At 42.3% G+C, this 12,344-nt stretch overlaps 1 protein-coding gene across 4 annotated transcripts in view; it reads left to right on the top strand.

Moving 5' to 3' along the window:
- The window catches only part of ALMS1 (ALMS1 centrosome and basal body associated protein), a 138,753-nt gene that overhangs the window by 65,324 nt on the left and 61,085 nt on the right, over positions 1-12,344 (top strand). For all 4 annotated transcript variants that reach the window (XM_039541194.1, XM_039541196.1, XM_039541195.1 and 1 more), the window contains exon 8: positions 1,176-1,306. In XM_039541194.1, the coding sequence (XP_039397128.1) occupies positions 1,176-1,306 (131 nt within the window). The remainder of the gene's footprint in view (positions 1-1,175; positions 1,307-12,344) is intronic.

Genomic DNA, 12,344 nt, shown 5'->3' with positions numbered 1-12,344 from the left:
CGTAGATTTAAAATTATATGCCAAACTCCATGTAATTAAAACACTGAATTTGCCAGGTAAAACTGCCATATTAGTAACCTATAGAGGAAGAAGGTCTTCCAAAACCAGTTGAAAATAGTCATATATTTGCTATTGAGGTTACTTTTCATGTAGCTTAAAGTTGAAGGAGCCTTCCCCCTCTTCCCAGAAATTGAGGTAATTAACCTTGAATACATAAGTGTCAAAATAATTCATAGACAGCACCAAATTGTTGATACTAGACCATCGGGCTTGATCAATGTAACTTGTGATTTGAACTCTTAACATGGTTGTTGATTCTGTATAGCTTTAAATGAAACTCTCTCATATGCCTGTTTTCTGTTTGTGTAGATAGATATTCTTGGTATCTTAGGTTAAAAGAGATTTGGGAGGAAAATGTTACTTGATTTAGGATCTAGAGATGGTTGGGATATGAGGAGTAGGCAGTGGGTGCATGTGAAAGTGTATGGGAAAAAGGGTGATATCCCTTAAAGGGATAGACAGGAGCCTGCAGCCTGGGGATAAATAACAAGACCCTGCCTTGGCCTACGGGCTGAGTTATATAAACAGGAAGCAGAGCTGGGGGAAAGAGGGGAGAAGGGTAAAGAAGCCAGGCAGGCTGCACTGGGTGGCGGTTGCTCCTTGAGGTACCTAGAGACAAACTTGGCCTGATTCTGAGACTTGGGTGTGTACTGTGAGTTTGGGAGCCCTGAACCTGGGCTTGATGAATTTATTGTTGTGGTGATTGCTGGACTGAGAACTGTTAGATGTAATGATACCTGGGCTGAAGCCTTATTAAAACGTAGTTAATGTGTGTTGGATTCTTCTTGCTCTGGGTTGTTAAAGTGGAAGCTATTGCAGCTCCACTTGAGAAAATTACAGGTGGGGCCAACTTGCAGCACCACATTAAGTTGCAAGGGTGTGCTCAGAGAGTACCTGCACCTTGACAGTGCATCATTCAGGTAAGTTCTCACTTACGGTCATTAGAAGGTGTCATAATAGTCAATTTAAATTTAGTCCTATTCCTAGTCATTGTATGGTATTTCTGATACTAATGTATGTTCCCACCCAATCCTGATAATTAGTGTATAGCACACTTCTGTCTGTAAATTAAAATGGCAGCATAAAGGGATTGGCTTTCTGTTTTATGTTCACAGCATGGGTGAAGCTGAAGCTGACTAGCCAGCCTCAGGGTTCTGTGCCAGATCTGAATGAAGAGGACAGGCAGAGAATAGACGAGATCAAGACGGAGCTGCTTCTGAGCGCCAGGAAGTCTGTGTTAGCCAAGGTATAAAGGAGATAAGAAATCTAATCTAGGGGAAATTTTGGAAGGGGACAAATGCTACAGATTTTTTATTTTGGTGTGGTGATTGTCTTATATCCACTGACTCAGTGTATTTTACAGTGGTATCTCACCACCAGTGATGATTTACCATACAAGTGGTGGTGACATTTAAGGAAATGTAATTCTCCATGTAGCTTGAAATGTACAGGAAATACTGTGATAAATTTGATGATAACTTGCCATTTACTGAACTGTCACTGCCGTATATTCTGTTCAGAAAATTTCTGATTCATATATTTCAGTGTACTGCATCCTGACTGGAATTTATGAGTAAGCTTGACAGAATATATTGTCTCCAATCTGCCCTTGAATTTCTATTTGTTTTTCTGAACTAGTGTTAGCCATTCTATGAGGAACTTGGAACCATGAGTGGCTGCCTCCGTGTCCGAGATCTTGATGGATCATTTAACGGAAAGTTTGCAAGCAAAAAGGGGAGAATGGGTGAAAGTATGGAGATGTTTGTCTGAAAAGCGAACAAATGGGTTGGTAAGGTTTGCTTGTTGGCAGAATGGAGGAGGCCGAGTTGATTGGGAATGGACAAGAAATGACAAGTAGGGAGGGGCAGAATTGGAGACAGCCTTTGAGGTGAGCACAAGAAACTTTAATATAAATCTGTGCTGGTGACTTGTCCCTCACCTGCTGTCTTCCCCAGAAAAGCTCACATCTTTCAATAGGCAATAAAGCAGCATAGCTACAGTTACCTTATTCTGCTCTCTGATAAATGTTCCTGGGCCTGAGATCTCCAGTGGAAAAGGGAGCCGGGGGGGGGGGGGAAATCACACAGCTGATATAAAAATAATTGATTGTGTCCTAAACTAAAAAATGTCTTGGGTAATATTATCTGTGTGTGTGTTTATGGTTCATTAACTGTTAACAGAGGGGATGATGCAGGGAACATTAACCTGGAAAAGCTTGTTTTTCTGGTAACTCTTGAAGTTTTTCTGATTTTGATACAAACTTTGTATGAAGAAACCGAAGAAATAAAATTCCAGACTTTCTCATAAATATAGAGGAAAGAGTCCTCTGTGCCTCAAACTAAAGGCCAAGAGGGGAATCGTGCAGATGTACAAAATAATTAGAGGGGACATATGGATGGATGATAAAAGATCTGTTTACTGCCATACGCAAGTCCAAAACTAGAGGTCTTAGGTTGATTTCTTCAAGGCACTGATTCAGCAAAGTACTTAAATAAGAAAGTGCTTTGCTAAAATGTGGCCTAAAACACTGGCATAGAATAACAGTGTAGTTATTTTGTTGTTTTGTTTTTGTTTTTTAAATCACAATTCTCTCTGAAAATTTTTATCTGGTATTTCAAATAACACCTAAGACTACTGTAACTGACAGATCCAAAAGACCAAATATTTTCTGTACTTTTTACTTAATGCATTTGGCTGCACTCTGTACAATCAGTTTCAGTGCTTTCACTTATATTCAATTAGTTTATTCCCCCTGTTTTTTATGTGGATCCTTCATATAGCAACAGATGAGAGAGAAATAGTTTGTTTAAAAAAAAAAAAAAGATGACCGTGATTGTAAAACACAAAAATTGTCATGGAGAGTCAGGCAGGTGTCATGCCTACAAGTTTGTGAAATTTACGAGATTTCATATTAGCAGTGTTCTCGCTGGATATATGCATGCCTCCATAAGGTCATGAGTAAGGGAGGGAATGTGCAATGAATTTCCCTCTTATATTTTCTTCAGACTCATCTTGCCAAGATGTAAAGCTTACTGGGCAAGGGGGCTCACAAGCAGTTTTTAAGTGTGAAAATGTTGGTGAAAATAGCAGATTGGGGAGGGTTGCTTTTTGCAATTCTAGAACAGTGATGTTTCCTCACTGGCTTCAACAATGCTGCAGTTTGTGTGCGTGTGTGGGGTGTTTTTTTTCTTTGCACAGCTGTACATTTGATCTATACATCTAATGATGTGATATTCACTCCAATGACAGTACTGGAAGTAGGCACCTTGTTCCCTGCACTCTGAACCTCTGCTACTTTGTCAGAGGTACTGTTGCCCTTTTTTACACTGAGAAATACATACAGGTTGGTTTTGAAACAGAGAAACCAGTCTAGAGAGAAGGTTATGAAAGAGAAGTAGAAACAGGTTCTTTAAAAAGATAATGGTTATTATAGGAAAAACTGAAGGTTTGCAGAAAGGGTATATGGAACCTAGAAAGCATAAAATATCTAGAGATAGCAGAACAGACACATTCTTTTATTCTTCTAGATTTACTTTCGTTATATTAATATTCCCATTGCAAAGCTCTGTAAATGGATGTTTACAATTCAGCAATAAATATTCATTACAGCTAAAACTGTCTAAAATGTCTCTTGCTAGGCCAGGTTGTGCTTTAAAAGCAAGGCCCTGAGTTGAGGATGGTACAGAGCTTCCCTGTGCTAGGGAGAGCTCAGAGAGTCATAAAGCAACCTGGAGCTCCCCAGCATGCAGGGAGAGTATACATACTTGTACTACCCTTTAAGAGTATTATGTGCATCCAACTGCGACCAAGGCGGGGAGAGACCCTAGAAGGGAGACCATGGCCTCGCATCCTCCCAAACATGCTGTGGCTTGTGCCCCAAGCAATGGTAATAGCAAACAGTCTCTGTGTTTAGGAAAAGGCTGGCACTGCAATTGTTGCTGGCCCCTGTGACGCTTCCTGGGGATACCCAGGGTTTTGAGGCATCTTGTTACCACCTGCCTTTAGAGTGAGGAAGCTTTGCCCATGCCTTCTGGGGTCAGCTCCCCAACTCCATGGGCCAGCCTTAGGTCTACGAAGGCCCTGCTGCTTCTCTACAGATTAGCACACTTCAAACACCCAAGTCTTCCAAGCATCTCCCTCAATTATCCAGCCCCTGTTCCACTGGACACTCTCAGTATTCACAGATCGGCTGCTTCCAAAGAAACAGTACACCCCTGCTTACCAGGTACACCTCAGATCACTGCTCTGCTTAACACACACCACTTACACTTTATTTCTCAGTAAACATATATAAGCTTATGTAACAAATCAGAGATTCAAGTATTATCAAGTAGTAGTATTGGAAACATGTGGTTACATATGAAATAAAATTATAACATGCATTCTAGAACCTAGACTTAATTAACAAGATATTTTCATGTCTAAACTATTGCTCACCAGTGCTTTACACCTAGGCTGGCTGTGGCCCTTCTTTCATGAGATGCAATATGCTGTCAGCTTGCCGCCTCGGTGAAGGATCCTGTGTTTCTTTGCATTCCCTGACATACCAGTTTAATCCTTTGGGTGTCCTGTTTATGACTAAAATCATTTTTCCCCTCACTCCCTGGTTTTTTTTTTATTCCCTGTAGATTCTCTCTTGTAGATTGTGAAATCTTTTGACTGGTGTTTGGCTCAGTATGCAAAAGGCATCCTTTTTTGAGGCATACAATATACAATACTCTCGTGTCTAGACAGAGAGAGAAGCGTCTGTTATCTCCTGTTGGAAAAGAACATGTAATGCCAGGTGGTGACATGCCTCAGACAGGTTCTGTTCAGGCATCTGTTCAGGTAGATGCCTGTCTCTCTCTGTGGTCGTTGTGTGTTGCACAAGGTATGTCTGTTTGCATACAGAGTCATCAGCTAACCAAGACTGCAAAATCGACAAGTAGATCGATCTGCAGGAAGGAATACGGTGCAGGACTGTGTCCAGTTTATGAATAAAGATAAGAGACTGTTTTGATATATCTAGGGTTTCAAAGAGATGCCCAGTATTCTTTACCTACATGACAATCTGGAAGCACGTTCTGTCTCATGAAAAAAGGATCATAGCCAGGCCAGGCTGAAAAATGTTGGAAGGACTTTAGAGTGAAGTTTGCTTGATACGACATAAAAGTATCTAGTTAAATAAGTACAGGTTATAGAATGCATGTTGTGATTTTATTTTATATGTAACCATTTGTTTTCAATATTTGTATTTGCTATCATTTGAACCTCTTCTCTTTATTAAATAAACTTTTGCTTGTTTCCACTATAAACATATCCAAGTGCTGTGTGTAAAATGGAGCAGTGATCTGACATGAAACTAGTAGCTGGAGTGTACTGCTTCTTTGGAAGCAGTGAATCTGTGAATACTGTGAGTGTCCAGTGGAGTCAGGTCTGGATACTCCAGGGAGATGCCCGGGGATTGGAGTGTGCCTATCGCTAACCTGCAGAGGGATATTGGAGCCTGCATATGTTGAGAGTGGAGTATATGTCGGGGTAGGCAACCTATGGCATGCGTGCCAAAGGTGGCACACAAGCTGATTTTGCGTGGCACTCACGCTGCCTGGGTCCTGGCCACCGGTCCAGGGGGGCTCTGCATTTTAATTTAATTTTAAATGAAGCTTCTTAAACATTTTAAAAACCTTATTTACTTTACATACATACAATAGTTTAGTTATATATTGTGGGGTTACATCATCCCTATGCTGCCTTGGTGGAAAGTTACAGCAGCAGGACAATAAGAATAGAGGAGTTAGATAAAGTTGTTATGAGAAAGTTGAGAGCTAGCCCGTGGGAGACAGACGCCAGGTGGCCTAACTGGGATCAGATAAGTTGCATGGGAAATGGGAAACCAGTAAGCAAAGGGCCATGCATGTGAAAAGTGTGTGTATCAGACAAAGAACCAATCAGCAGCAATGTAATGTTGGTGTGTCTGACGTTTGCTAATATGGAGAAGCCTATATAATATGATGCATTGTAAATAATAGATGATTCAGCTTGCAATCATATTGGTTGTTGTGCTTTATCCGGCCCGCATGCAACGCAACAATATATTATAGACTTATAGAAAGAGACCTTCTAAAAACATTAAAATGTATTACTGGCATGTGAAACCTTAAATTAATTAGAGTGAATAAATGAAGACTCGGCACACCACTTCTGAAAGGTTGCCAAACCCTGGTATATGTGTTGCCCATGGCTGATGGAGTTAGGGAGCTGATCTCCAGTAGGCACAAACAAGGCTTCTTCACGCTGAGGGCAGGTGGTAGCAAGGTGCCTCACAATCCTGGGTACCCTGGGAAATGTCACAACAATGGATTCCACTTTCAACAGATTCTGGCAGATTTGGCCCCATCCTACGCAGTGACCTAGATAAGGGACTTTGGCCGTTCCTATGTTACATTTTGACTGTAAGATTTGCATCTTTGACCTTCTTCAGGACAATCCCAAGTGGTTTTTATGATCTGTCCAGAAGATGGCGCTGTCATCTATGTAGGCTAAAGCAAAATCCTGGACCTAGCTAACATCTGGTTAACAAGCCTCTGAAATGTGGCTCCTGCATTAATTAACCCAAAGGGCAACATTTGGGACTCTTTAAGTTCAGAATCAGTCATGGAGGTGTGTTTTTTTTTCTGCTCTTCACTGTCTAAGGGAATATTACAGTACCCTTTTGTTAATCCATGGTGCTCAGGAACTTTGCCCTGCTAGAGTGTCTAGCATGTCATTGATTTTGGGCCTAGAGTATGCATCAGGAACAGTGATAGCATGAAGCTTTCTATAACCAACAAAAATCTTAGACCCATTTATTTTTGGGAACCATAACAACTGGAGATGCCCAGGGATTGTTTGACTCTGCAATTATTCCCATTTCCAGCATGCTTGCTATCTCCTAACTTACCTGCTCCTGCATTTTACCAATCACCCGGCATGCTCCTCTGAGTGCAGGCTGTGCTCCTACAGTGTTAATCTTATGGACCATTTTGTGAGTCAGGCCTGGCCTACTGGAAAATACCTGCTGGTGACTTTGCTGCACAGCCTTAATCTCTTGATTTTTTTTCAGTCCAGGTTAACCCTTTATATAGATTAGTGCTCTCTAGTGCAGTGTCACTGTGGCATTCAGTCACCAAATCAATAAGAGGAGCTGTCTTAAAGTCCTTCTCTACACTGCGTATCATGTTTACAATGGCTTCATGTTTGAGAGACACATTTAACTGGTTTATATGCACAGTTTGAGGTGCAACCCTGCTTTGGGCCCTTTGTACATTTTAAGTAACATCTTTAACCCTTTATACCACCTCAAGTTCTGCAAGGTGTACTTTATTACAAGGAGTAACACCAATACCAAATCCCCCACATGAAATGATCACAGGTATTGCGATTGTAGCATTCTTTCTGAGCTGCCTTTTTGTGAGGTTTTGCTGCACTATCCCCTTCATGGATTTTAAATCTTCCCATAACCACTGTACTTACTGAGCCACCAGTTCCCTTTCTGTTTCCGTGCTATCTTCCTAGGAGTCTCTAATGAGACCCAGGGCACCTCTGACATTTCTCCCACACTGGAGGTCAAATGGGGCGTGTGATGGGTTCGGTCACAGAGACCCCCTTGGGACTGTCACCTGATGTGCTGAAATTACCGCTGATCCCGTTTTCCCTGCCAGCTTGGGACTCCAGAACCCTGCCTTGTTGAGCCAGGCACGCTAGCCTACTGCAACACAGACCCAGGGTCTGAACCACGCTCCCAAAGCTGCAGATTTAACTGAAAACAGCTTAGCAAGTACTCCGGTCTCCAGCACCCAGACCCCAATGGGATCCAAACACCAAATGAATCCGTTTTACTCTGTATAAAGCTTATATGGGGTAAACTCATAAATTGTCTGTCCTCTATAACACTGATAGAGAGCCATGCACAACTGTGTGCGCCCCTCCCCGCCCGTATTAATCACTTACTCTGGGTTACTTAATAAACAAAAGTGACTTTATCAAGTATAAAAAGTAGGATTTAAGTGGTTCCAAGTAATAACAGACAGAACAAAGTAAAGTTACCGAGCAAAATAAAACAAAACACGGAGATCTAAGCCTAATTAAGAAACTGAATACAGGTAAATCTCACTCTCAGAGATGTTCCAATAAGTTTTTTCACAGACTAGATTTCTTCCTAGTTTGGGCCCAATCCTTTCCCCGGTACAGACCTTGTTAGTTCCAGCAGGTGTCTTAGGTGAAAAGCAGGGGATTCCACATGACTAGGACCCCTTTGTTTTGTTCCACCCCCTTTTATAGCTTTGGCACAAGGCGGGAATCCTTTGTGTCTCTCTGGGTTCTCACCCCTCCTTCTAAATGGAAAAGCACCAGGTTAAAGATGGATTACAGTGTCATGTGACATGTTCACATGTCCTGTGAGACCCCAGCCTTCATTCTTCCAGTGCTGGCCTGCACGTACCCAAGAAGTTTTGCAAGTATACAGAGTCATTCACAACCAGTTGTTAATGGCCTACACTTTGCATAATTACAGTAGGACTTCAGAGTAATACTTCATATTTCTAGTTTTAGATACAAGAATGATACATACATACAAATAGGATGAACACATTCAGTAGATTATAAGCTTTGTAATGATACCTTACAAGAGACCTTTTGCATGAAGAATGTTCCAATTATATTATAGTCACACTCATTAGCATATTTTTATAAAGCATTATGAAGTGCATTGTCACAGGGCGAATGCTGTGGATTCTTGGGGTACCTTCTGGTAAGTAAATAGGGTAACGTATCCCAGTCACTTGCCTTTTTGTTTACATAGATTCTCAGCATAGATTTTAGGGTCCTGTTGAACTTCTCAACTAAACAATTTGTTTTTGGGCGATATGGGGCAGATGTCAGCTGTTTTACCCTTCCATAATTCACCAAATAGCTGGGACATGAAATGTAATGCCTGATCTGATAAGATCTGTTTTGGGAAACCCACCCTGCTGAATATGAAGAACAGTGCTTCAGCAGCTGTTCGTAGATTCTAAAGCCAGAAAGGACCATTATGATCATCTAGTCTGACTTGTATAATGCAGGCAATAGACCTTCACCAAAATAATTCCTAGAACATATTTTTTCAAAAAACATCCAATCCTGATTTTAAAATTGTCAGTGACAGAGAATCCACTATGACCCTTGGTAAATTGTTCCAGTGATTAATTATTCTTGCTGTTTCAGCTTCCATATTAGACAGAGCAACTGCTTCTGGATACCTGGTGGCAAAATCAACCCCAATAATATCAATCTTTGTCCATTATGGGTTGGCCTGCGTCTGAGCCGTATGATATCCATAGCAACTCTGAAAAATGCTGCTTTGATCACTGGTAAAGGATGCACAGGAGCATTGCAGAGACCTCCAGGCTCTCTCCACTTTGACATAAGTCTTGCAGTATCCCTTATCTCATTTTGAATATTGGGCAAATGGGAGAGGCAAAAGAAAAATTTCTAAGTGACCTGCGAACGGGTAGTCGTGAGCTAGTAACATTGACTTCACATGATGCTTTGAAGGCATGATAAATTGTCCTGGAGAGCCCTACAAACTGCTTTTTATTACCCATTGTGGCCTCCCTATAAATCCTCCCCTCTTCTATAAAGAACCTCACCTTGTTCTCTTTTTCTGAGGCATTACTGAGCATGGCCTCCCTTATGCTCTCCATGGAGGTGTCTGCACTTTGTTCTGCAGAAAACTCCATTTGTTTTTTTCTTGCACAGAGAGATGTTTTAGGCAAGGAGGGGAGTGACTCCTGCCTCCCCTCCCCTGGAGAGACATTGTTACCTTCTGCTAATAAAGGTGTTGAAGACTCCTCTCCTCTCTCAACTATCTATTCTTCCTCAGGCTTACTTTTGGAAATTTAGGGGCATATTCCTCTTGCTCTGAGTCACAATATTAACAGCTTTGGGTAGTGATAGTATGTCATTTCCCACCAATAAATCAGCTGGTAAAATTTTAAGAATCCCCGTAGTCAGAGTACCTTGTAAGCCTTCCCACTCTAATTCAATGCGAGCTAAAGGCGCTGTGGTTATAAATTGCCCTAAGGCAAGGAGTTTTACCTCCTCCCTTGGGGGCATATCATCCTCCTTAATCACATCCCTCCTGACTAGAGAAATCTGGCCACCAGTGTCTCCACCCTGGTACACTTTACTGTTTGCTTTGTCCTCTTTAATGAACTCATTGTCTACCACCAGGAGGTCAGATCAGATAAAATTAACTAGAACCTCCTCTGAGACCACTGAAGTCTCTGACTCGAAGGTAGCCGCATTAACCTGCATGGACTGGGCATTGTCTTTGGACTCCCAAGCCTTGGGGCATTGTTTCTTCTTGTGTTCAAGGGACCCACATAAGAAGCACTTTCTTGGGCCAGTACCTTGGGCTGGGGTCCAATAATTAGGGCTACAAGGAGGGAACCCGTGGTGGGGTGATGTGTGTTTAGTGCCCTCTCCTCCCTCCTCTTCACCTTGAACAAACTAGGGACCCCCTTTTATGCCAGGCTTTTGGCCTTCCCTTTGGGACCTGTGCACTGTGAATGGTCTTGTATGCAAGAGTCAGCTGCTCCGGCTACCTCTTCCACAGTTGTTAGGGATTTTTCCCATACTTCTGCCCTCATCTCATCAGAGCAGATTTCAAATAACTATTCCTGAGCAAATAGATCTACCAATTTGTGATTAGTTTCTGTCCCTTTTTATACATTTTCTCAAATCACCCATTTATGAAACACATTCCCTGTGACTTAATTTATCAAATAGTTGATGTTTGTAAACTTTAGGCGATATGCCTCTGCAGTAATTTGAAAACTTTTTAAACACAAGGCCCTTAAACAGATTGTACAGCATAGCTTCATTTACATCATTATATCATTAACCACTTTTAAGGCTTTACCAGTCAGTTTGGGAAGTAAGATGGTCATTCTGTGAGATCATTGGGGAATTTGTGTATCCTGTGTAGCCTTCTGAAGGCAGTTCAATAGTCTTCAATGCTATCCGTCTCCCTGTGGTTCGGGCACAGTCTCTCCCAGCTGTGAGATCCCTCAGGAGGCGTACCTGTGGGCTGAGGGTTCTGTCCTTGTATTTCCAGCTTTTTAAACTTGTGCTGCCTTTCCATCTCCCTTTCTTGGGCAGCTGCTTACCTGCCTTAGATTATCTGCTACCCACTGTTGCTTCTCTGCTTTTCTCGGGCACTGTGCTTCCCGTCTTCCAGTTCTAGTAGTCTCTGACGGGCCTCCTCTGGTGCTACTTTCTCTGCCTCCCGCAACTGCTTCTCTGCTAGTATCTCCCTTTCCTGTGCTCTCTCCTTTGCTTCCTGCTCTCTGCCCCCGCTGCTATTTCCAGTTTTTGAGCTCTGTTCTGGCCAACTCTTTGAGGCTTCTGCCCAACTGGGAACTGTGCTAGGCTAGTTTCCTGAGCCTGCACCCTGCTAAACAGTTCTACCTGATGCTTGTCATATTCCATGAGTAAAGCTCTCATCCCCTGTCCTGTTTTCCCTGTAGTTTCTAAGCCATGGTCTGCAAAGAGTTTTTCCATCTGCGAATTGGTATGTTTAGCATATGTCTCTGGCTTACTCATCATGTCCTTTCCTTTGTTCTATTTCCCCTACCCAAAATAAACAAATGGAAAATAACAGGTAAAGAAAAAGGTTATAGATTGTTTCCAACCTTCTCAGTATTTATATAATCTGACATATGTGCCTGGAGTGTGACCTTTGGCTAAACAGCAAACAGGGTGTAGATCCTGCGACTCCCCCACTGTGATGCTTCCCAGAGGTAGCTAAAATTGAGGCACCTCACTACCACCTGCCCGTAGCATGATGAAGCCATGTCTGTGCCTGCTGGGGATTAGCACCTCACCCCATCGGCCACAGGCAACACAAGCACTCCCCTCTAGATGTACGCAGGCCCTGCTGTCTCTCTACAGGTTAGCAATAGGCACGCCGCAATCTCCAAGCGTCTCCCTGGAGATTCCAGCATCTGTTCCACTGGACACTCACAGTATTCACTGATCCTCTACTTCCAAAGAAACAGTACACCTCAAAAACAATGAGGAGTCCGGCGGCACCTTAAAGACTAACAGATTTATTTGGGCATAAGTTTTCATGGGTAAAAAACCCACCATGCATCTGAAGAAATGGGTTTTTTACCCACGAAAGCTTATGCCCAACTAAATCTGTTAGTCTTTAAGATGCCCCTAGACTCCTCTTTGTTTTTGTGGATATAGACTAACACGGCCACCCGTCTGATATGGTACAC

The sequence above is a fragment of the Mauremys reevesii genome, linkage group 5, assembly GCF_016161935.1.
Source record: "Mauremys reevesii isolate NIE-2019 linkage group 5, ASM1616193v1, whole genome shotgun sequence".
Taxonomy (NCBI): domain Eukaryota; kingdom Metazoa; phylum Chordata; order Testudines; family Geoemydidae; genus Mauremys; species Mauremys reevesii.
Note: the sequence above shows the minus strand (reverse complement) of the source record. Positions and strands in the feature narration are given on the sequence as shown.